At 36.0% G+C, this 26,597-nt stretch overlaps 3 protein-coding genes across 4 annotated transcripts; 2 read left to right on the top strand and 1 right to left on the bottom strand.

Moving 5' to 3' along the window:
- Positions 1,470-18,643, top strand: LOC109223568 (potassium channel SKOR-like). 2 transcript variants are annotated; one of them, XM_019387932.1, is made up of 13 exons: positions 1,472-1,905; positions 2,983-3,207; positions 3,337-3,400; positions 9,458-9,797; positions 10,940-11,235; positions 11,392-11,472; positions 12,297-12,395; positions 13,214-13,438; positions 13,643-13,831; positions 16,161-16,236; positions 16,356-16,650; positions 17,272-17,390; positions 18,127-18,643. In XM_019387932.1, exons 1-13 carry the CDS (start codon positions 1,661-1,663, stop codon positions 18,372-18,374), a joined length of 2,502 nt encoding a protein of 833 aa, XP_019243477.1. In that variant the 5' UTR covers positions 1,472-1,660; the 3' UTR covers positions 18,375-18,643. The 2 variants fall into 2 exon arrangements, with proteins under 2 accessions (XP_019243478.1, XP_019243477.1); XM_019387933.1 differs by lacking the exons at positions 17,272-17,390; positions 18,127-18,643 and adding an exon at positions 16,839-17,263 and having other exon boundaries at positions 1,470-1,905.
- On the top strand, positions 21,800-23,497 carry LOC109223567 (50S ribosomal protein L29, chloroplastic-like). The gene is made up of 2 exons (XM_019387931.1): positions 21,800-22,141; positions 23,145-23,497. Exons 1-2 carry the CDS (start codon positions 21,821-21,823, stop codon positions 23,316-23,318), a joined length of 495 nt encoding a protein of 164 aa, XP_019243476.1. The 5' UTR covers positions 21,800-21,820; the 3' UTR covers positions 23,319-23,497.
- On the bottom strand, positions 24,232-25,665 carry LOC109223566. Its single transcript, XM_019387930.1, has one exon. It carries the CDS (start codon positions 25,448-25,450, stop codon positions 24,392-24,394), a length of 1,059 nt encoding a protein of 352 aa, XP_019243475.1. The 5' UTR covers positions 25,451-25,665; the 3' UTR covers positions 24,232-24,391.

Genomic DNA, 26,597 nt, shown 5'->3' with positions numbered 1-26,597 from the left:
CCGTTGTTATATTATAAGCGCCAAATAAGTATATACATGTCCTTATTGAAGTCTCACAATTGGAAATTGCATCAGAAGACAAAAAAAAAAACAAATTACAGAATAAATCAATAGCAATTCAATAGAATAATGAAACCTTCTTAATTTGTCAAAAATGCCGAAAGAAGTGTGATATGCTCAAGAAAACTGGTATACACGCAAAGAAAAACAAGTGACGTTAATTCAATGTTTTAAAAGGCGGGGACGTGAGGCGAGGCGAGGCGTTTTACTTCTAACGAAGCGAGGCGTAAGCCCTGAGACATAGGGGCGTACGTCCCACGGATCTTTAAATTTTACTAATTTCAAGAATTTTAAGATAGTATTAAATAAAAAATAATATAAAAATTACATTAAAATTACAAAATTATAACAAATAATATATTTAAAATATTAATAAATTATAATTCAACTATGAATAATATGAAAAGTATGACATATATCAGAATATGCAAATAGTTGCAATGTTGTTACAACTCAAACATCAAAAGTAATGTATTCGATACGAAATCTTATATGTATCTCTTAAGGAGTAATGAATCTTGAAAGAATTTCGATAATATAACTTGATATTTTTCTTAAAATACTCTTTTTTTTAATATGCTTTCTATTTGAAAGAGAATTTATATAATTAAAAACATAATTTATAATTTAAATATGATTCTCAAGCCTCATTCATTTTTAAGTTTCAACAAGTTAATAAAGTGACACATAATTCACCATACAACACCATGATAACTAATTATTTGTACATAGTTACTAGCTGATACTGAGCTATTAAATTAATAAGTATTTTATCTCGTAGACGTGTAAAAAAAATTAGAAAAATAATTATAAAAAATTATGGATTATTATATAGTAAAGACCTAACAATAGTTAATAAACAAATACTTTTTAAATGAAAGATTTATTTAAAATTAACTATTATAGTAGTCTTAGAGGATAACGTGCAATAATTTTTATTTTAATTATGACAATACTCTCAACATAATAATTTATACTTAGGAAAAAAGTAATTTTGAATAGTCAACGATTTATTAAGAAAATTTGAAGATATACAAGGTTAGTTACATACAATTGTATAAAGTTCTATTAGGCGAGCCCAGTACGTTGGGCGTTGGGCGTGTCTGGGGCGTAAGCCCCGATGACCGAGGCGTAAGTCTCACGAAACTAAGCCCCACACATAAGCCCAGGGGCATTTTACGAGTGCTCCGCCCCTGGGCGAATCCCAATTCTGACTTTTAAAACAGAGCGTTAATTTGCTAGTCTAAAACTTCACACTGTAATAATGGAGATCAATCAATAAAGTAACAAGCATAAATTCTGTGTTTATTATTCTTGCAATCTCCAAATTATCCCTTTATCTATATTTATTCTGGAGTTGATATAAAGAGATATATTCCTTGTTCAATTTCCAATTCTATTATCTAAGCACCTTATCATGTCCAAAGGTATCCTGCTCCAGCAACTTTAGTTTGGACTCTATAAGACAAGAACACTTGCTTCTGTTTTTAGCAGAATTAAGATAGTCCCATGATTACAATATATTAAACAAACATTGGTCTATTTTGATCAGATAATATTATTTGGAAATAAATTAAAGCAGTGATAGAGAAGTACAAAGATGGATAGAGGAAAAAGAAGAGGTGAAGATTCAGAGGATGACGAATTTAAGGTTGAAGATCTTCAAGAAAGTTCCAACTCCAACAAATTAGCCTCTAATTGGAAGAATCGCTTCAAGCTTTTGAGAAACTATTCTAGTCTTGACACTAATAATGTTAGTGTTAGAAATGGAGATCAAGGAAGAGACAATACAAGCAGGAGACGTAGAGATCACTGCTATGGATTTGTTATTCATCCCGATAATTGGTCAGTCACTGTGTGTCCTTAAGGTTATATATAGAAAAGGATTTAAAAGCATGTTTGGCCAAACTTTCTTATTTTGAAAAATGATTTTCTTCAAATTTTAAAAAAATTCTTTTGGTAAAAAATAGTTTTGTTTGACTAATTAATTTGAAAATCATTTTTGAATAGCAATAGAAATTTGGACAAACTTTTAAAACGTGTTTCTAAGAGCCCGTTTGGCCAAGCTGCCAAAAACTGCTTATTTTGAAAAATACTTTTGTTTAAAAGTGTTTTTTTGAAAAAGTGCTTTTGCAAAATAGCAGTTTGTGTTTGGCCAATTCATTTGAATAATATTTTTTGTGTTTGGACACTTTTTAAAAAAAAAAACACTTTTAAGTATCAAATTACGAAAAAGGATAGTAAAAGTTCAATTTGCGATTAGTATTATTTTGAAGAAAAAAATTAAATATTTATTGTAGCTTCTCTCCAAAAGCAGAAAAATCACTTATGCTGCTGCTCTAAAATACTTTTTTATTTTTGTCAAACACCTTAAATATAAAATACTTTTTTAACAAAAAAGAAAAGGACTTTTGGGATAGACTAGGATATGCTATAGGGGAGAATTAGCTTTTCCACCTGGGATAACTAATAATAAAATCTATATCAGTATTAACTACATTCATTATTAAACAGGGATAAATACAATCTCTAATTTTATTATGAGATTATAATCCTTATTCCGTGACCAAAGGACCCCTCAACATAGTTCAACATGTGATACTAGCCTAGTTATCATTTCTATCTTTTATCTAATTTGTGAATAATTTTTAATAACTAGCGCAGAAAACTTAAACTCAAACAAAATAAAAAAAATAAAAAAAATCAAAAGTCCGTTTGCCAACTGTTTATAATAAGCAATGCCAAATTGGTATTTTGACAATTATAAAAAGAATCTTTTTCTTTCTCAATCTGAACCCTCAATAATTTTCAATATCATCCGAAATTATACCTTGTCCGTGGCGCCAAGATAACAATTACTAACTACTATAGCGGCCACTTCCTGCTTCTTACAAAATAAATAAAGAGAATTTTTGAATGCAGGTGGTACCTGTTGTGGACTCAATTCATTCTGATATGGGCGATTTACTCCTCCTTCTTCACTCCCATGGAGTTTGGTTTTTTCAGAGGACTCCCCGAAAATCTGTTCCTACTGGACATCGCCGGCCAAATTGCTTTCCTCATCGACATCGTCGTTCTCTTTTTTGTTGCGTATCGAGACGCTCATTCTTACTGCATGGTCTACGACCGTAAACTCATTGCCCTTCGGTCTGTCCCCTTTCGTCCCTTTTTTAATTTACGCAATTCCTATTAGTACTATTCATGCAACTTTTGTTTCAATCATTTGTTTTTATTCACCGATTATGATTGCCCTAAAGTTTTCAGTAATATGTATAGGTACTTGAAATCTCGTTTCCCGGTGGACTTGCTAGGTTGCTTCCCATGGGATGCTATATACAAGGTATGTTTAACCATGAGGAATCTCAGAATAGGACCTGAATAGAGCGGAATATTTTTGAGGATTCATACAGCCGATCCCAACTAATTCAGGATTGAGGCTACTTGATAGATTGATTTATATTATGGCTGTGTTGTTCAAGTTTTTGCAATTTAATACCAATGTGCTGTTCTAGTCAAAAGACAAGGTTATATATATAGCTATGTACTTCCTATAAAGACTTGAAAGTAAAGGCTTGAAAGTGATGATCTTTATTGAGTCTTCAATGACCTTTAAATACAAGAAGCAAATAACTAACTCCCTAAGCTAACACCTCTGATGGAGGAGAACGTAACAACTTAACAAAACTAACTCCCCTAAATAAGAGACTTATTGTAATCTAAAACTAGCAACTAAGTAGGAACTAAATCTTAACAACTCAACTAAATAAGAGGTAAAAGAGTAACTGCTACTGCTGCATATGTGCTAATACACCCCCCTCAAGGTAGACGGTGTGTAACAACGCCTAGCTTGAATAAGTTACTGTCAAAGGATGCCTTGGGCAGTGCTTTAGTGAGAGTATCCGCGAGCTGATGGACAATCTGAACTTGTCTTTGCTGCACTTGCTTGCGAACAAAGTGAAAGTCCACAGCAATGTGTTTCATGCGGCTGTGGAACATAGGATTTTCACACAAATATGTTGCACCAACATTGTCGCAGTAAATGGTTGGTGCGTGCAGAACAGGAATGTATAATTCTTTCAACAAGTTCGTTACCCAATTAATTTCAGCAAGTGCACTGGCGACTGCACGATATTCAGCCTCAGTTGATGAGCGAGCAACAGTTTTTTGTTTCTTGGATGACCAGCACACAGGATTTGATCCAAAAAACAGTACATAACCTGTAGTGGAGGTTCGATCATTCACATCTCCAGCCCAATCCGCATCAGTGTACATGTGAAGCTTGAAATCATTGCGTCTGAGTATGCGGAGACCAAACTGAATCGTTCCTTGGAGATACCTAAGCACGCGTTTGAGTACTTTCCAATGTGTTTCAGATGGACAGTGCATGAATTGGGACAGTTTGTTAACAGAAAAACTTATGTCTGGTCGGGTGAATGACAAGTACTGTAGCTTACCCACAACTTTTCTGTATCGAGTAGCATCAGTTGGTTCCGCACCATCATTGAGCTTAAGTATTTCTGTTGAACTCATTGGAGTTTTTGCCGGCTTGCAGTCACTCATGTTTTCCTCCGTCAGAATATCACTGATATAATTAGATTGTGACAGAATGATTCCATCATCACCACGGAGCACCTCGACACCAAGAAAATATTGGAGATTTCCAAGATCTTTAATCGAAAAACGTTCAGCAAGTGAGTAAATAACCTGATCAACAATACGCTTGTGACTCCCTGTGATGATAATATCATCTACATACACGAGCAAATACACCACACTGTAAGAATGTTGACAAATGAAAAGGGAGGCATCCGACTCAGACTTTAGAAATCCCAAGTAAAGAAGATGAGCCTTGAGTTCGTTGTACCAAGCTCGAGGAGCTTGCTTGAGTCCATATATTGCTTTTTTTAGACGGCAAATATGAGAGGGAAACTACTCGTCTTCAAAGCCTGGAGGTTGAACCATATAGACCTCTTCCTCTAGATGTCCTTGTAGGAATGCATTATTGACATCAAGCTGCCTGAGTGGCCAATTCTGTTGAACTGCCATTGAGAGCACCAATCGAACTGTAGTTTGTTTCACAACCGGACTGAACGTAGCATGATAGTCAACTCCTGGCCTTTGGGTAAATCCTTTTGCAACGAGGCGCGCCTTGCAGCGATCAATTGTTCCATCAGCTTTTCTCTTTATCCTGTATAACCACTTGCAAGACACAATATTTTTACTGGGGTCATTTGGTACCAAATCCCAAGTTTGATTTTTCATCAATGCATCAAATTCAGTTTTCATTGCTCTCTGCCACTCGGGGAATTTGTTAGCTTGACGGAAAGTGGATGGGGTGATTGTGGGTGACAAATACGCCATGTAGTCAAAAATCTTTTTTGTTTTCTTAATGTTGTTTTGTGAACGAGTGACAACACGATTTTGAGATTGGGTAGGAGGTATGTTGGTTGGCATGGCTGGAGTGGGTAAGGGAGCAGGTTGTGTGGTTGTTGGAAGTGAGACAGATGTGTTGGTGATATTTGGGTTATGTGATTGCATTGCACTGTTTTTGCGGCTGTAAACTATTGGAAAAGAAGGATGCTTTGTAAGTTTGGTTGATGGTTGTTGGGTATTTATTGGTGATGAAGAGGGTATTGTTGATAAGTTTGGAAGAGACTCTGTAGGATGGGAGTCATTTGAATTCCTAGGGATAACTGTTGGGGTTGGTAGAGGGGGATAAGATTGGATATCATGAAGAGGGGGAGGGGTAGGCAAGGTTGGAGGAAGAGATATACCTGGATTTGCAGATTCTGTTGAAGTGCAGCTAGAGGAGATGGTCTCAGTTGTACGTAAGATGGACTCCGCATTGGGTAAAATCACTGGGGAGGGTAAATCTATGTTAACTGAAGGAGAGAAAATAGGAGATGCAGTTGAGTTTGTTTGGGTTGGTTTTTCCCACGCAAGTGTTTTAAAATTTGAGGAAATTTTTGAAAATATATTCTGGAAAGGAAAAATATCTTCAAAAAATTTTACATCACGAGACAGGTATATTTTTGAGGCTTTCGGATCAAAACATTGATGACAATGATAATTTGATGAAAAACCCAAATAAACACACGGGGTCGACCTCGGCTCTAATTTATTTTTTGTGTATGGTTTTAGCCACGGATAACATAAACACCCAAAAATTTTCAAAGAGTGATAATCAGGTGTTTTTCCAAATAACATTTGAAAGGGTGATTGATTTTTTAAAAGTGAGGTAGGCAAGCGATTTATTAGATAAACAGCATGTTGACAAGCAAACGACCAAAGAGACGTCGGAAGCGAAGCTTCATGAAGTAATGTTCTTGCAGTTTCAATAATATGTCTATGACGTCGTTCTGCAAGAGCAACTCTTTGAGGTGTGTATGGAGGAGCTAAAAGATGTTCAATACCTTGAGAGCTTAAGTATGGATCAAGGCTTTTATATTCTCCACCACCATCTGTATAGATTGACAGAACTTTTGTATTAAAACGACGTTCCATTAATGCTTGAAAATCTTTGAAAAGTTCTTTAACCTCACTTTTATTTTTCAATGGATAAAGCCAAGTGTATTTGTATATTGATCAACAAAAATGCAGTAATATAACTTTTTATCAATTGATAAAACCGGTGATGGACCCCATAAATCACTGAATATTGTTTGAAATGGTTTTGAGCTTGATAGCGTAAGTTGCTGAAAAGGATGGCGATGAACTTTGTTTGATGAACAAGAATTACAAACTGAAATTTTTTCTCGCAAGCAGGGTAGCGAGAATTTATTTAAAACAAAATTTAAAACTCTTGCGTGCGGATGACCCAATCGTCGATGCCAAGTGATAATAGAGGAGTTGGGGGAGGCCACATGTGCTCTTGGTGAAGATGAATTTGGCCACTCATACAGACCATCTCTACTCCGACCGCGTACCAACGGAGTCTGCGTTTTCAAGTCCTTCACACAAAAATGAAAAGGGAAAAATTCAACAGAAGTTAGATTATCTTGACAGAATTTTGAAACTGAAACCAAGTTTTGTTTAATGCTAGGAGCACAAAGAGTATTAGAGAGTTTGAAAGCATTATTTGATGCATGTATTTGAGTTAAACCAGTGTGAGTTATGGGTATTTTGTTACCATCACCCATAGAAACTTGCTCCATGCCATTGTATGCTTGCAAGTTGTGCGGTTCAGCAGTGATGTGATGAGATGCACCGGAGTCGAGAATCCAAGGATTTGGTGCTGTTTGCATGGCTGAAATGTAGTTGGCCTTGGCCTCATAATGATTATGAGATTCGGACCTACATACACTTGCAACGTGTCCTACTTTGTTGCATAATTGGCATCTAACACGTCCAGAGTTGGTGGTGTTTGAATAGCGTGACTGCTGGTTGGTAGGAGCAGATCGATTGTTGTATCGCCACTGCTGGTTGTTGCTGCTGTTGTTGTTAGCGGTGCGCCTATTGTTCCGGTTGGTGGCAGGAGCAGGCTTATTTTGTGAAGCATAAGCTGCAGTGATTGAGCTAGCAGGTTTCTTTGACTCTTCATGGCTCAAGAAAAGTTCATGATCAAGGAGCTTTTCATAGAGTTCTTCATAGGAAATTGTAGACTCACGAGCCCGAATAGCTGCTGAAATTTCACGAAACTCTGGACCCAGACCGCTAAGAATCTTAACGATGAGTTCAGAGTTTGTGACCGGGGCACCAGCAGTCGAGAGTTCATCAGAAAGAGAGCGAATATTTTGTAGATATTCGGTGACTGGTTGGGAATCTTTATTGAGTCTCGCAAGACGATCACGAAGACTAAAGATTCTAGTTTGCGACTTGTTTGCATAGGCAGTGTGTAATGCATCCCATCGTTTCTTCGCAGTCTCAGCAGTTGCAACAGTAGTGGCAATTGTTGGATCAACAGATGCCATGAGTGCATTTTGAATTAGTTGATCTTGGCGGAACCAAAGAGCATATGGTGGGTTGACACTAGTGACTGTGCCTGTTGTGATAGTGCTGGATGGAGCAGGAGTAGACCCATCTAGATGACCAAAGAGATCATGGCCGTGCATGAGCATGGAAAATTGTGCCTTCCATGTCGCAAAATTATGACTTCCAGTTAGTTTAATCGGAAGTTGGGATGCAGGATTGAACTGGACAATAGTCGTGGTGGTGTTATTATCAGCATTGACTACGCTGGTGGTGTTGGCCATTTGTGGAGGGTGGGAGGGAAAAAGAAAATAAGGATCTTACTCGTTAGAGTGTTATTTAGGCTCTTGATACCATATAAAGACTTGAAAGTAAAGGCTTGAAAGTGATGATCTTTATTGAGTCTTCAATGACCTTTAAATACAAGAAGCAAATAACTAACTCCCTAAGCTAACTCCTCTGATGGAGGAGAACGTAACAACTTAACAAAACTAACTCCCCTAAATAAGAGACTTATTGTAATCTAAAACTAGCAACTAAGTAGGAACTAAATCTTAACAACTCAACTAAATAAGAGGTAAAAGAGTAACTGCTACTGCTGCATATGTGCTAATACTTCCTAACTATCTTAATTCAATAGAGATATCCTTATTTGTGATACTCCACCTCGAAAACGCCAAGTCATTATTGTTGTTGCCTTTTTGAAACGGAATAAACTTATACCCTTGTTTCTTTCTGTTTCCAAGACAAATGAAATGATGACTGACTAGTTTCTATTTAAGACAATAGTCTTCCTTTGTTGAGGCGGATCCAAGATTTAAATTCTATGGGTTCAGCCTTTAAGATTTTTGGCATTGAACTCATTATATTTTTAAAGCTATAGGTTCAAATCTACTATTTGTTGCAATTTTAATAAATTTATGCTCCGCGTTGAAAGTTATGGGTTCATTTGAACCTGTTACTTATATGCTACATACGCCTTTGTTACTTTGTATTGCCTTAGTATTATAATATACCATTTAGGAAACTGAGAATTTAATTGTGGTGGCTAGAACATTCCTTACAGGACTGGTCACAGTGGTAGTTTGGAGTTTTGAGGACTGTGTATCGACTAAATGTATGCAACTCTCCAATCATTTAGGAACTTGTGTGTTAGTCTTCTTGTTCTCATCTTTTTCTCCTTTTGACAAAGTGTTATAATCGTCGCGACATTGCCTCTGATAGTCAACTTCCAGCCCCTGTACGATGGTTGCCAACTAGAATCTAGTTGATTATAATGACTTTGAAGCTTTTTTAAGAAACAAAATAAAAAAGGTTTTGCCAACCATGGTGGATGGGCACGACTTTGCAGCTTGACATTTATGCTATTGGTGTGCATAAGTTGTAGAGTGTTATGCACTCTATTTGGTCAGTTTCCAGTGCTGATAATAGCAAAGAAATTGGCATAAATGGCTATAAAATGAACTACTAAGCTGTTTTCTGTGATCAGGCTTGTGGAAGAAAGGAGCCAGTTAGATACCTCTTATGGATTAGGCTAAGCCGAGCCCTTAGAGTGACAGAGTTTTTTGAAAAGCTGGAGAAAGACATCCGTCTAAATTATCTGTTTACAAGGATTGTGAAGTTATTAGTTGTCGAAGTATACTGCACTCACACAGCTGCTTGTATTTTTTACTATCTGGCTACTACATTGCCTCCATGGGAGGAAGGTTACACGTGGATAGGAAGCCTGAAGATGGGTGACTACAGTTATGCACATTTCCGAGACATTGATCTTTGGACTCGCTATATCACATCTTTGTACTTTGCCATTGTCACCATGGCAACTGTTGGTAAGCTATTTCTTTTTACTGCAAAGTTCAAACTATATTAGCTTATTGATTTTATCATTCTAGTTCCATCTATTCATTTATACAAATGTCTAAAACAACATTCATGTTTTACTCCCTTCTTTACTTCGGATCTTTGTACTAATCTTTTAGATTCATCTTAAACACAAGTGTGTCTTTTGAATTTTTATCACTTCTTTGCTTATTGTTTCCCACTAGGAAAAGCAGAAATAAGAATTAGCAAAGGTAGTGTGGGAATAATGCAGCAAAATTTAGTGACCTTCAGTTTATTAGGAATTACAGTTGAGATTAGTGATTTTTGGTTTAAATGATTGTAGTAATTTCTGTTAGCTAAGGGTATTAGTTACTTGATACAGAGGCTATAAATCACATGAAGCCATGCATCAATAATTCTCTTTAGAATCAAATTCACATTTAGTTGGAGATATTGAAAATTCAGATGCAACAGGAAATAGTTGTACTTCAATTGCTAAGAACTTTGAATTATTTATTCCTCCATAACCTACATAATTAAATATATGAAAGCTGCAATTTTGAGTGATACTACAAGGATTTTAACTCTTTGAATATTCTGGCACTCGGCTCATCACCTTTGTATGATGTCCTAACATATTTCGCTGATCTCTCGGCGCTTCTGTTATATACAGCTCCAAGGTGGTAGTAGTGCTATTAGTTGAGAAACTTTGGAGTAGAAAGAGAGTGGATTCTAGAATTTCTAACATCACACTGTTCCTACCATGTCCTAATGCTAGAAACATCTCAGCAAAGGCAAGCCAAATTACTCTTCTGCAATAAAAATTATGTCTGCAAGATGTATACTGGAAGATATAATGGAAGTCCTCTTGTCCGAGCTGAAAATACAAGAAATCATTAGAAAGTAATCTCAGATAATTATAAGTAGAAAAGTATTATGAATTTGTGATGAACTGAAAAAGGTCACCTTTCATTAAACATTTTATATCAAAAGCTAAAGAATACATTTCCGGGAAGTTATCTGGTTGTGGTGTTATTGCCGTATAGGTAAGTGATTCTACTTTATTCTTAGAGCAGCACGAATTTGGAAAGGTTACTTTTCTCAAAATCGGTATCTGGCATAATGCATTTATTCTTCTCTTATGCTGCAGGTTATGGAGAAATTCATGCAGTCAATACCAAGGAAATGATATTTGTAATGATTTATGTCTCTTTTGACATGATTCTTGGTGCCTACCTACTTGGTAATATGGCAGCATTAATTGTTAAAGGATCCAAAACTGAAAAGTTCAGGGATAAAATGGCAGATCTTATAAAGTATATGAACAGAAACAGGCTGGGGAAGCGCATAAGCAAAGAGATCAAAGATCATGTCAGATTACAGTATGAGAGCCGGTATAATGAGTCTTCTGTTCTTCAGGATATTCCTGCTTCAATTCGAGCTAAGGTATTGCAAGAAGAATTTTATCTCTTTAGTCTTTACAATCTCCTGTTCTTTGCTCCCTGTGACCAAAGAGAAAGGAAAGATCAGGGAAAGGAACAGTAATAAGTATAAATATGAATGTTTGGTGTTGTATGCCACAGTAACGGGTTCCTCTTGCAGATTTCGCAAAAGTTGTATGAGCCCTACATCAGAGGAGTCCCACTTTTCAGAGGTTGCTCGCATGAATTTATCAAACAGATTGTACGTTCACTTAACCACAAGGAAACGGGCTTATAATATTTGCTTTCTTTATTTCTTTACAAAAGTGTGTCACTGGTTCGCTTATTCTTGCATCTTTGAGGAATAAATGCAGAGACAAATGCTACTTTCTTTCTGCTTATTTCCCATTAAACAGCTTATTCTAATGTGAAGCAATCTTGTCTTTCCAAATGGATAAGATTGATCCTATATCCCAAGAACTCTTCAATCTACTGATGCATTCATCATCATTTCCCCCCCTTAAATAACGGTTGTCTATGCCAGCTCATGCACACCCTCGACTATTCCACCGGATTACTGATGCATTCTCCTTATATCAAGTCGTTTCCTGTTTTTTTTTCCAACAAAAGAATTCATCTTATATCACTGACAAAAAGAAATATCTTATATCAAGTACATTTCATCGTGATCCTAGAATAGTTATTTCCTTTAACATTGAAACAAAGATACAATAATCTTTAGCTAGGTGACTAAAAATAAAATGGCGCCTATTTCAGAACTCATTGTACATCTTTAAGGAAGCTATGCTATCCTAAGAGCTTTATATGATTCTATTTGTTGCTATCGTGTGCTTGTTTCAAGATTTGACACTTGTCAGCTGCTTCCTTTCTTTAAATATTACCGAATTCAAAAATTTTGTGCTTATTTAACAAATGACGACTACAATTCTTATGATTCATGTTGACGTCAATAAGGATGTCCTGTTGTTTGCTATTATCCTACATCTGAAGCTGATATGCAGTAGTAGCGACAATGCAAAGTCTGTAGTAGTGAAGGGCGCCTCAGCAATTCTTCTCTTTTTGTAGGCAATCAAAGTACATGAAGAATTTTTCCTTCCAGGGGAAGTGATTATTGAACAGGGTAGCATGGCAGATCAACTGTATTTTGTCTGTCATGGTAAAGTGGTATGGTTTCCATCTTTTGAATTCCATTGTCATACTAAACGATATGCTAAAGGGAAGATTGTTAAACCTAGGCAGAGAAATAAAATGGAAGCAGCAGTAGATGTAGCAATTAGCTTTAATTTAGAAGCAGATACATTTATTTACATGGATAGGCACAATGGCTACAGAAGTAAAGTCCAACAAAGACAAAAATAAAGGAGAATACAAGAAGAAGGAAAAGGGAGAACAAAGAAATGGACAGCTGAAGAATTTTGGCATGGAAGTTTCTGTTCCCTCCTCCCCTACACCCTGAATATCGTCATCTGCAGTAATGTTGAGAAAGTTCGTCTCAGTGTTAAAAAGTAGCCCTTTTTTTTTTCTTTGATACCCGAGGAAGGTTGTGTACTTCATTTTTGGCAATTCAAAATATAGAATATTTACAAGTTGGAAAATTCCGGGGCAAAGAAATTGGAAGAAAGGTAGACATGGAGATAGACAAAGAAGGTTGGCGTAGTCTCCTAGGATATAATGAAATCACATCCGTTTTGCATTTTTGTTTACACTCATATATATATATAGAGAGAGAGAGAGAAAGAGAGAGACAAAGAGAGGGAGAGAGAGAGAGAGACAGAGAGAATTTCTTCCAGAATTGATATGTAAACGAAAAGTAATTTTTCAAAACAATGTAATTAGTAAGTTATACTCGAGGTGTTTCCACAAAGGCTTTCATGAGTTGTCAAAGAACTGAACAGGATCTCAACTGTAGACTGTTTGTTACAGCTTTTACTTGTCCAAAAAAAAAATTGTAGATTGTTTGTTCATAATTTGTATGTCTACAGGAAGAAGTTAGAAAACCAGAAGAAAATGAAACTGAAGAATCTCTCCTGGATCTTCACACTTACAACTCTGTTGGTGAAATTTCTGTTCTTTGTAACATCCCAGTCCCTTATACAGTTCAAGTTTATGAGTTATCTAGACTGCTACGAATTGATAAACAATCTCTGGTGGAGATTCTGGGGATATGCTTCTCTGACGGGCGTGTGATCATCAATAATCTACTTGAGGTTCAATATCTTTTCATTTTTAATCTCTTATTGTCTTCCAAATTTCTGTTGATTTCTTTCAAATGCTATTCTAAACATTAAGCAACTAACTGGACCCAGGGGTTTGGAAAAGTTGGTAGTTTTTAAAAAAATGTCAGGTGATTCTAAAATTTTCGAAAATACAGAGTGTTGTTTTTCATCTTATGTGCATGTGGAATTTCTCAGGGAAGAGAGTCAAGCCTTCGAAGCAAGATATTGGATTCAGACATAACACTGAATATTGCGAAACATGAATCTGAGCTCACGATGAGGTTGAACTGTGCAGCTCACGATGGAGATTTGTATCGACTAAGTCGTATAATTGGTGCAGGAGCAGACCCCAGCCGAACTGATTATGATGGAAGATCACCCCTGGTATCTATTTCTAGCTTTTGTAAACTGTGTTGAGAAAGATATATCTTTGCTTGGACTTATTATATCTTTGCTTGGACTTCCCTATAATAATTTATAGTTGTTTCTGTCATAACAAGCTACCAAATATCAATGTCAAGGTTACTTATAGAAAAGGTATATCAAGGTTATACTCCATTATTCATTTTATTGTTGCTTTAATTAGGCAACTTTCTTATATTTGGATATTTTCAAAAATATCATTTTTTGACTTCTTTCTTCAAAGAGGCGAGTAAAGTTTCTGTTTTCAATTGACTATTGGATACGAGAAGAAGTAGCTTGTTGCTAAGCAGCAGAAATAGAGGAAAATCAGATGTATACCCCCCCCCCCCCCCTTTTCTTTTTTTTCCCTTTGTGGCTCATTTCATCATATTCATCTGCCAACTTATGATTGTTCACTTGTTCTATAGGTTATAAATTTGCTCTCAATTTCTGTTTGCAGTAACATTCTTCAGTAGAAACACAGTCACACTCTTCCAGTAGAAAACAGGCTAACCCAATTTTGTCTGTAGGGGTTCGATTCTTACTAGCCTTTCACTGGTCTTATATAGCTTTCATTGATTTTAGATTTTTGAAAGCTAATATAAGTATATTACCTTGATTTCATTTATGCTTTTTGAGAACAACAATTTCATAATATGTTAAACAGAGTTGAGGACACGTGTCTTAATATCTCATTTATTGCGTACCACCATAATAAGCAACAACAATTGCATCTCAATGCCAAACTAATTCTGGTCGGCTATATGCATCTTAATGTGCATTGCGATCCATTTGGACCCCTTTCAAATAAGCTTTAATAAGCAAGATTTCACATTCAGCTGAATATATACAAGACTATGACATGGTAATGATGTGTGGCAAATGTAAATTAGAGTTATATTCTGCAAAAATATGTTAGTCTAAAGATGGATGATAAGTACACATTTTTGCTATTTCTAAGGTATTATAAGAAGAAATGTCAGACCTTTGTTTTTCACAAAACCCCGAGATTTTTTAGGCACAATCATGGTTATCCTAGATGCTTGACTTACATATTAATGAGTAATCATTTAGTAAAGCAACATACAAAATAATTGGCGAAAACCATTCTGGGCGTGGGGAGAAGCAGAGCAAAGACTTCAGTATTTTTTCTAACACTAATACTTCCATTCCCACCTGGCAATGCTACACAAGAAAGTAAAGACAATAAACTTGAGAATACATTATGGAGTACTTATTTTGCTTGGTGGTCCAAGTATATGGAATCACAACAATAACAATGTGGTACTTAACATTAGAATCTAGGGTCATATATTTTTGATGACCTTTCTATGACCAGAAATGAAAATTGGAAAGGCCTTGTCCATTTGGGACATCCTAAAGAGAATGGGGCTTCTGAGTGGGATAGATGGAGCCATGGAGGAATTCCTGCTACTCACAGTAGTTGATCTTAACCAATTACTATAAATTTCAACATACACTTGACTTGAAAACTAGTTCAGAATTGGTCAATAAGCTGGTTTATCCACTCAAGTTCATTCTGCAAAGTCTAGTCGGAAATTATCACCCTTTGTTAACTGTTAAGTATCTCTGTCATTGTGTAACTTAATACAAATAGATAATATATCTGATAAGGTAATCAGTATAGCTGATTGGCATTGTGAAAGAATCTGCGCATTCAATCCAAAACCTTAAGCAATGGATGGAGTAGCGCAGGAGCATCCAATCCAGAACCTTGAGCAATGGATGGAGTAGCGCAGGATCTTTATAAACCCTTTTTTTAACCCCTCACACTATCTGTATGGACAAATATAACACAACATGTACTTTATATGTGCTGTGTCAAGCGCTATATAGATGTACATTTTCATTACTACTAAGGAAATAGTTGATGACTTGATGTGCAGGGGCGGAGCTAGACTGTCGGGAGCAGGTTCGGCCGAATCCAGTAGCTTTAGTTCGAATCTTTTATTTGTTTTAAAAAATCCATTGAATATGAATAAATTATTAATTTAGAACCCAATAACTTAAAACGATCAGAATCCCGAACCCATAAGCTTGAAATCCTAGCTCCGCCTTTGTTGACGTGGTAATTGTATAATGTAGAACAGCCCCAAAATAAGGCTGGATCTAAATGCTTCTCAACTGTTGCTTATAATAAATCCACACAAAGTTTGGTACCTTTGTTGATACCTTTTCCTCTGCTTATCTAAAGTTGCTGATATGGTTTCATTCTTTTGTCAAAAAGTTAGTATGAGTACCATTTTTAGAGAATTCTGATGAAATCTTACATGTATGGTGTAAAACACAGCATCTAGCTGCATCCAAGGGACATGGAGATATCACCGTTTTTCTCATCCAAAGAGGAGTGGAGATTAATGCTAGAGGTAACCTCTTTTTTGGGTTTCATGTTTACCCGGTCCATAACTAGAACTCTTCAATTTATTTTTATTGATGTTTAATTCTCTCCCCAAAAGAAATTCTCATAAAAAACTTCTCTAAACAGATAAGTTTGGCTCCACTGCATTGCTTGAAGCGGTTAAGAATGGCCATGATCATGTGGCTTCTTTGCTTATGGAAGCAGGGGCACTACTAGGTATAGATAATGATGGGACTTGCCTTTGTGAGGCAGTCGCGAAAAGAGATCTAGATTATTTGAGAAGACTGTTAGACAGCGGCATCAATCCTAATTCCAAAAATTATGACTTTCGAACACCACTTCACCTAGCTGCATCAGAAGGGCTTTTTCCAATTTCAGTGTTACTGTTAGAAGCTGGGGCTAGTGTCTTTGCAGTGGACAGGTACTTCTAGGAATTTAATTCACTTATGTAGTATGAGAAGAGATGCAGGTTTATTCTCTTCTCTTAGTCTTGCGTGCACTCAAATGTGATCAAGTTTAATGAGTATGAGCACTGTGCTATTGTAAGTAAATGTGTCCTTTAAAATGCATAAATATTCATGTAATTATAGCTTTTTTCATGGCCACCAGGTGCAGAGCTACATTGGGAGAAGGAGTTCAATCCCTTGTCAGAAAATTTATACTGCAAAAACAAGATTAAAAAAATAAATTTTTTATGTATAAATTGGTTCAGAGACTAGTTTAGGTCACAGGTTTGAGTCCTAGTTGTCTCATTCTTATACTTTTTGAATCCCTTGTTAGAGTTCCTGCTCTGCCATTTATGGCCATCTGACGAGGAGACTTACAAGTGAAAGGTTTTAACAAGGCGTTCTGTGATAAACGCTGCTCTATTTTGTAAATTACCTCTCAACAATTGCATGAATTACTTTCAGCCTTTTAATTTACTTTTCTTCATCGTATCATGACTTTCAAAGACATTTCTTTAGATATGATGTTTATTACCTTGACTACTATACATAGTATAACCTGCCTCTTGAAAACTCAAAATTGTATGTATTGGCAGGTGGGGAAGAACTCCACTTGATGAAGCTCGAGTAGGTGGAAACAAGAATCTTATTAAGCTACTGGAAGATGCACAGGGTAGTCAATTGTCAGAATTTTCTACAAGCTTTGGAAAACAAGGTAACGTTAAATCTGAAATGTTCTCTCTATAATAAATGAATCCGACCAGGGAGGGGGATGAATTAGGTCGATATAGACTTTGTGGCAAAACGAAGTCCTTTTCAATAAATCTTTTCTCAAGAACTTCCACACCAATGAACAATGGAGCACCATTGAGAAACACATCTACTAGATCAAACCATTTTAAGCATAAGAGTATCAGATTAGTTCCTAACTTAGCAAACTAAAGGTATGATAAAATTTGTATAGATCACTAAAACAGAACAGCGGAATTAGAGAATTCGAGTACCAGCTACCAGAATTAAGTTAGTTTCTTTGAAATGGATATTAGATTCCTCGAGTTGCGTTTTGCAATAAGAAGATTTCAATGAGACACAAGAATATATCGATCAGTTTTGATTGGCAACTCGAAACTAATAACAAGCCTTCAGATGATGGGTGTATATCAATTTAGAAAATCATACTCCTATTAAATAGCTTTCCTATATTTAAACCCAAGATGCTGCTAACTCCAAGTTTGAACAAACAATAGCCTTTTTTTGGCTATTTAGGTGCAAAAACGAAGAGCATTGGACGGAAAACATTAATCCACTATTTGAACGTCTCCTTGATAAGGAATTCTAGCTTGTGTGATCTGTTCTCTGACATTATGTGTTAAATGTGGGTGCAAGTGTTTAACTATTCTTCTTCTCTCTCAACAATAACCTGAGCTAACCAATATTTATTGGTATGATAGATGAAGGGCAGCGGGTTAGATGCACAGTGTTCTCTTCAGACCCCAGGGATCTCAAAGACGAGAGAAGAAGAGTAGTTCTATGGGTACCACAAAGCCTTGATGAGCTCATTAACACAGCTAAGGCTCAGTTAAGAGTTTCATCAGCAAATTGTGTAGTCTCAGAAGATGGAGCCAAGATCCTGGACACAGACATGATATCTGATGGTCAAAAACTGTTTTTAGTTAGGGAAAGCACGCGTAGTCTCTAAGATAATACTCAACATATATGTTGTAATTTCCTGGTGGGCTCTTAGAGGGAGAGAAGAAACTAACATAGTAATAATATGTAATAACTGAATAGATTATGCAATATTGAAACGTAATGCTGGAGCTTTCCGGTATTGCCAAGACTATAAGCTTCATCCTTGTGATTAAAAGCAGGCATAAGAAGCAGTTGGGGCTGTGGAGAGCACATGGTAATCATCTCATGTATATATTTGCTGATTAATGGTGGTTAAACTCGAACTTGGGATCTCTACACTATTATATAAAATTGTGTGACCACCCCAATTAAGAGTTTAAACGGTCAAGAATGAACACTATTATTGTATACAAAATTTATTTAGTGTTTTCCAGTATATAAAGGTTCACAGGTAATGTCTTGTTTAATATCAATCAGAAGTGAATTAGCATATAAGCAGTGGATATACGCGGACACAGTTTCGAATTCGGATTTTACAGAGACATACAAAACTTAAAAAATGATTCTTGTTTGGTCAAGCTTCTAAAATCAGCATATTTTGAGAAATATTTTTTCTCAAAAGTATTTCTGGTGAGAAGCAATTTGTGTTTGGCTAGTTAATTTGAAAAACACTTCTGAGCAGTAATTAGTGTTTGGCCAAGCTGTAGAAAAGTGCTTCTAAGAACATGTTTGGCCAAGCTTCTGGGAGGCCAAAAGTACTTTTTTTCCCCCAAAAAGTACTTTTTAAAAAATTTGAGTTGTTTGGCCAATACAGAAAAGTACTTTTTGCCAGCAGCAGATTTTCTGCTTTTGGGAAGAAGCAGAAAATTCTAGCTTCTTCGAAGAAGCAGAAGTAGAAAATTAATTTATTCAAGACAAAACTATCCTCACCATAAATTTATATTTTCCAAATTATCCCTTATTAATTTAAGTTTTTTCTTTCCATTTTTGTTTCTCGTTTTTACCATCCTATTAAAATTAAAGATATCATATATATGAATCATATTGTAACTTTTCAAAAACTTTACTGACTTTTCTTGTTTTTGATCTTTTCTTTGTGTAATGTCTCATAAATTTCCAAATTATCTTCTTCTTTTTTCACACTAAAGCAAATTATCTGCATCTTCTTTTTATTATCAATTTTCTTCCTAGAAATAATTATTTATAATTTCTTCTATTATATGCTATTAGTTCCCGAATCTTTAAAACAGTTATCAAATCTGATTTGTGAAAATGACCTACAAATAGGTAATAAATTTACAATTGCATTGCATAATCTATCTATATATTATTAAAAGAAGAAGAAAATGCATCCATATTTAGTCAAGTGGCAGCCTCATAATAGGCCACTTGGTATTTTAGACAAAGTTAGTAAGGTTAGGTAATAATTAGTTTCTTTTTGAATTTAAATTTTTTAAATAAAATATTATACATTATGTGTTGTTAATAATTAGTTACTCTTTTTGAATTAGAATTTAAACATACTTAACTATTTCTTTTACGATTTTTTTTATATATTTAAAATTATTTTTATTTTACGCTCAATGCCATCTTTCAAGCTTGACACTCAAAATCATCTAGTTACAACTACCATGGCTATACATAATTCCATCTGACAACGTTCTTTTACCGATAAAGAATTCAACTATTATGCTTTACTGCAGAGATTGATGAAGGAGATCAGCCTTCTGATATTCCTTTAGAAATGCTAAGCAAGTCTTCTACTAATATTGAAGCATTGTGTGATAGAAGTAGAGATGAAATTGTTGAGAAGTATTATCATGTGTGAGTGACTTTACTTATTATTTCATGATGGATTATCAATATATAGTAATTTGTGGATAGATTTCTAATTTATACTGAATGATGTTATTTTAATTATTCAAATCACCATATAAAAATAAGTAATTGTACTGGATAATATCATATACTTTGGTATAACTATATATGTAAAATTGATTTAAATCTTTAATATGTTTGTTTAGTTTATGTTTTATATTTTAATTAAATAAAATAAAAAAATAATAAAAGTCTCTTACGATAAATATTTAAGTTCATTTTTATATTTAAAAGAATTATACGACCTTGGCACTATCCTTTTTGGTAATTTGACACTCAAAAGTACTTTTTGAAATGATTGGCCAAACACAAATTATTTATCAAATGTTGCAAAAAGTACTTCTTAAATGAATTGGCCAAACACAAACCGTTTTTTTTAAAAGTATTTTTTAAAAAAAAAACTTTTCAAAATAAGCAGATTTTGGCAGCTTGGCCAAACGGGCTCTAAGTGTATTTTTCTAAAAGTGCTTTTAAAAAAAAAATGCTTCTAGAGAGAAGTTACTTTTTTCTACTTTACCAAACTGCTTCTGCTTCTACTCAAAAGCACTTTTCTTTTCCTTCTAAAAGCTTGACCAAACATTTCAACTTTGAAAAAAAAATACTTTTTTGGAAAAAAAGAAGTACTTTTAGCCTTGGAGAAGCTTGGCCAAAGAGGCAATTAGAAATATACAACAAATAAAAAGGTGAATTCACAGCCGTTAAATAATAATCTGCACCTGATTTAATAACGCGACGGAGAAGAAAAATAGTAGAAATGACACCAGGTAGCCAATCTAAAGGGCTACTATTTAGGAATTAGCAGTCCGTCCTAAATTTTAGTTTTTCAGTTTAATTTTTTAGGACAAAAATGTCTTGAGTTGCCTTGAAGTTGAAATTTTTAGTTTAAAATTTTAGGACAAAATAAGTACTAGCTAATTCCTAAATAGCATCCCTAAGAATGGCTATCTGTGCACTTATGCCATAAAAATGGTTAAAATACCATGGTATAGCCAGTTTTCACACTGGTCAATAAAAAATAGCCAGCGTTTACCAAGTCAATGAAAAATAGCCACTATTTTGCTGCAACAGGGACCGGTCCAGTATAATATACGGGAGTTCTGGTGCATTTGTGTACGAATTCCAGCATATTATGCTGGACCGGTATACTTTGCTAACTCCTGTAAAATTTGCGGGAGACTGGAGCACCAGTGCTCCAAACTCCAGTATATTATACTGGACAATTATACTTGCTGGAACTCCCGTAAAATTTGCGGGAGTTCCAACATAGTTATCCTGGAACTTCCGTAAAATTTACGGGAGTTCCAGCATACTTATGCTGGAACTCCCGTAAAATTTGCGAGCGTATTTTTCCGGATTTTGAACAGTGATTTCGCTCAGATTTAAAGTGGCTAAATTTCAATGACTTTTGAAACTTGGCTATTTTTCAACGACCAGTGGTAAATCTGGCTATTTTTGAATTTCTCCCGTAAAAATGGCATTTCGGGTCAAAGTTGGACAACCCAGGCCCGAAAGTTGGCCCAAATCCAAATGAAACCATTCTCCTTGGGCCTTTGCTGCTCGAGTTAAAAAATGAAAATAAAACATAGCCATCAACACGTTATCCACCAGTAGGAAAGAAGAAGAAAATCAGAAAGGATGATGAGCCTCTCCATTGCCACTCCTTCAAGTGTCACTTTTACTTCCAAAATAAACCTATCGAAATCTTCATTTAATGGCATTCGAATTGCTCGAGTCTGTCCGGTTAATCATGCTCGAACCGCGAACTCTATGTCTTCTTCGTCAATGGTGGTGAAGATGGCGAAGAGGGAAGAGGAATTGAAGGAAATAAGAACCAAAACTACTGAGGAGCTTCAGGAAGAGATTGTTGACCTTAAAGGAGAGCTCTTCATGCTTCGTCTTCAACGATCTGCTCGTAATGAGTTTAAGTCTAGCGAGTTCCTTCGAATGCGCAAACGAGTACTCTTCTGTCTCTCTTTTCTAAATCTACCGTTTATTTTTGTTTTATCAATTTTGATGTCACATTATTAGCATTAGTTACTTCTGGTACATGTTTGAGTGTAACTTGGAGCAAAATTTGGATAAAACCGTGCTAGAATTTTGGTATCCTGAAGAGAGAGTCCTTACGATGTTTGAAGAGTTTCATCTACATGGTAAATTCATGCTTAACTGTTATCTGGTCGGAGCAATTTGACCAGCTTAAGAGGTCTCGATGCTGTTTGATTTTATTTTTTTCTAATTCTCTTGTCAACTGTCTTGTATTTTCTTCCTAATTTGAAGTTTATGTGCGTCGTTATTCAATCCTTGTGTTCGCAAGAGTATTGATCTCAGCATAACACTCCTGAAGTGCGGAGATCGCTAAGTTATTTTTCGAGAAGTCAGCGATTTCCTTGCGGGTGGGCATTACACAATGTTGCAGTCATTTCTTGAATTCTAGTCATAATGAGTAGAGGGAAATCGCCTCCCTATACACAAAGATTTACATTGCTGCTGATTGAAGAATAAATGTGCTTCTGTTTCATATAAAATTGGGTACTTTTCTCGTTAGACTCTTGCAGTTACGAGTGGCCTTACCTTTTTTGTTCCAGAACCAAAATAATGGCTGCTGAGTCTTCCATCCTTTTCCCCTGTTTTTTCGTTTTTATACTTTATCTGATGTGCCTGGATTCTTTTTTGCCTTTTCTTTTTTGAGGAGCGGAGGGGGTTATGATCTGAATTCTGAAGTGAATACTGATATCATCAAGTTCTTGAATACATCTGGTAGCATTACCAATCTTAATCTTTCACTTGTCGCATCCATGAGCAATTCCACTGCTTTATGTTACTTTCCTTTCCTGAATTTTCGATCATGTTCATTTTCTATTGCCTTGGATTTGGTAGTTACAGTACCTTTTACTCACGTTTAACTTCTCAATCTGATTTAGTTTGCTTCACTGGTGGTCTGGCTTTCATAATCTGTTAGATTGCTCGGATGCTTACTGTTAAACGGGAGCGTGAGTTGGAAGAAGGAATTAACAAAAGGATATCTAGGAAGCTTGATCGGAAATGGAAGAAAAGCATTGTTCCTAGACCACCTCCTTCTTTGAAGAAATTGCAAGAGGAAGAGGCAGCTGCAGAAGCTAAGGAATCTGCTTGATTTTAAAACCTTTTAATTGGTAACTGATTAATTTTCATCTCTCCCGTCTTCTCTAATTTTGTGTTTCATATAGGCTAGAATGTACAACTTCTGTAATCTTTTTTGTTCTCTCTCTTTTTTTGTATCAGACCATTTATTTTGAAGATGATCATTCTTAGTATGTATTTTTCAATCCTCGAGTATGGTGCCATTTTTGTTCCACTTAAAATTGCGCCAGAATATAAATCCTTTTTTTTATTTGATGGAGTAACTAATGTCTTGATTCTTTACATGAAATTCCGGTACATGCTACCAGGCAATATAGTCAAATTTTAGATGAACAGTATAGTCACCCGTCAATAGAGTGAATAGCTTTTGCCCCTCAACAGATAGACCAACAGTATAGTCAGATCACAAGGCTAAAGCGAAGAGAACTGTTGTTATTGTTAGTGAAATAGAGTAATGAACTGATGAACATTCTTTGCACCCTCCCCTCCTTGTTTGGTTCTCCAACTTTTGGCAACTGAGTTGGCTGAATTTACTACCATGCCCATGCTTCTCTTTAATGCCGATATCCATAAATTAATCGCCGAAATGTGTAAAACCATTTAATGCCATGCGGAACGTAGTGGTGTTTGCTGGCATACTGACAACCTCTTCACGCAGAAGCATGAATTTAATGATGTCTATCCTTATTAAGTTAAATCGTCAACCACTGAAACTCCAGACGCCTAAATAGGGCGTTGGGAGTTGGTAGGTTAGGGCCATCTTAAAAGAGCAAGGTGGTAGACCTTTCACATTGGCACATTCCCCAAGTTCTTGTTATTACACCTGATTGTGAATATTGAACAAGAAACCTCAATAATCAAGTATTCAATCATTGCATTTATCAAGATGTAAACTTTCTTGTGTTTTGCTTTTTTGAGATCATGGCTCATGATTATGACAAGTGATATAGCATAAGATATGGAGATTCCAAGCATATAAAACACAAAATAATGTGGTAGTTTACCAAGATACTATGTTAACCAGAAGTTGTCCCTGTTTTACATTAACTGATAGAACACATTGAAATGGAAAACATATGAAATCTTTTAGTTCTGTGACGAGTCACCAAAAATGCTTCCCAGAAATGAAGCTCCTTCATTCCCATCACTGTTGTTACCACCATCTATGATCCCCTGCATGAGAGTTTGACCAACTTGCTGAGCTGCACCTTCCCCAAGTCCTTGAACTGCAACATTCATCAAATCGTTGTTTGTCCCTGGAGACTGCATGTATTGGTTAGGCCTCACCTGTCCGTGAATTAAAGGAGGTTGCAAGGACTGGTGCTGGGGGGTTGAACCTGTACTTGCACTATGGAATAACAGGTTTGGCCTCGCTTGGCCTGTACCCAGACTAGCCTGCATGTTCTGATTTTGCATCACTTGTCCTGTGAATATGGGAGTCTGCGGGGACTGGTTGGCAGTTGCACCAGTACTTGCACTGTGCATAAACTGGTTTGGCCTCATCTGTGCAGCCATAGGAGCCTGCTGGAACTGGTTATGTGAACTAGTCGCCCCAGGGAATGAATGGTGGTGCTGGAGGATGGTTGGCCCTTGAGCTGTTGGTGTCAGGGCAGAAGTTGAACAATCCAAATGAACATCAAAGTCGCAAGTGCTGCATCTGTAAAGCCACTGCTTGACTGCAATCTTGTGGCATACATCACAAGAGAAGCCTTTGGCATCAGCATAAGGATTCTTGAAGGTAAGTTCCAGCTGGCATTGATGCAATTGGTGTGTAATTTTGAGGGGCCTTGATGCACAGATCACATGGAGATCATATTCACAGTCACTGCAGTGGTAGCTGAAGCCATCTCCGCGGTAATTGCAGGCATCACAGTTGAAAAGTCCACCAGGGTATTTGGATGTCGGGAGGAGAGCTAGAGGATGGTCAGGATGTGAGGGGTGGTTTATCTGCTCTGGGAATTGAGTGCAGCTTAAATGGAGAGTGAAGTTGCACGGTTTGCACGTGTACATTTGGGCTAATGGTGGGAGTTTGCATCCTGAACAAGGTGTGGGATTCTGGAGTTGAGTGCATAGCTCTAATTCATGTGGATGACTGAAGTGCTTGAGGCTTAGATTTGGATCAGTGTTCAACTTCAACCTCCCCATCACCCTGTTGCCTCTTTTCCTTTGTTCTCCTCTTCTCTTATCTTCTCTTTATTAGTTATCTTGTTAGTGATGCAACTTGTTATTAATGCAATGAGATGGAGGTGTTGAGGGGATGAATGAGAAGCAAAAGACAGAAGACAAGCTTGTTGACCTATGGAAGTCAACGTGCAACACGGTTCTTTCACTGATTTGGATGTGTAGTGATGCAAATTGCATTGAATGTTTTCTTCTTTGACTAATTCTTTAGCCTGGTGTGCGAAGGATGGTGGGATGCCCTTTAATTTCTCGGCCAAGAAGATGATGATCACTGAAAAAGTTTACTAGTGACGTAATTATTAAGTTAGGCGCCTTACTTTGATGCCAGCTTCATATGACCAAAAATAAGCATTCCATTAAGACGCTACATATAAAGTTAATTTTTCAAAGGAATCTGTCCATTTACAACTTTAGACATAAATTTAAAACACATCTTCAGGAGATAAAGCAGTTTTTTTTTTTTTGTTAACGGGATGATTATATATATTAGCAACTACAGTTAAATAGATAGTACATTATTTTTAGGGGGTATGAAGTAACCCCTAACGGGAGATAAAGCAGTTGCTACACTTGATCAACCGCTTTACCTCTTGGTGAACCGGTGCAACTAGTCCTTTTTTTTTTCCTATAAGATGTTAGCATTAGATTCCGATTATATTCGGATTCGGATTTGGATTCACACAGCTTAAAGCCCATTTAAGGAGAAAGCACTCCCTACAAACAAAAAAAATTCTATACCCAGGACTCGAGAACCTGAAACCTCTGGTTAAAGGTGAAGGAATTCTATTCATCCCACCACAACCCATGTTGGTCTTTGTTTTATCTCTCGGTTAATCGTAGGTCATGGTCTTAAAATTTTTCATATTTATGCACAAAATAAATAAGCAGATGATACAAATTTGATTAAATAACCTCATTTAATGTGCTTAAGTAAAGAACACAATCAAGGAACTTTAATCTAATCTTTTAAAAAAAAATTGTTGACTCTAAGCTTCAAAATTTCGATAGAAATTTTCTCACAATCACGATTGGAAGATCGATATAAAATTACATACATGCGTTTTGTAATTATTTTGAGTCTTGGACGTAAAAACCAAGGCTATTTCATTAA

Source organism: Nicotiana attenuata, chromosome 3, assembly GCF_001879085.1.
Source record: "Nicotiana attenuata strain UT chromosome 3, NIATTr2, whole genome shotgun sequence".
Taxonomy (NCBI): Eukaryota; Viridiplantae; Streptophyta; class Magnoliopsida; order Solanales; family Solanaceae; genus Nicotiana; species Nicotiana attenuata.
Note: the sequence above shows the minus strand (reverse complement) of the source record. Positions and strands in the feature narration are given on the sequence as shown.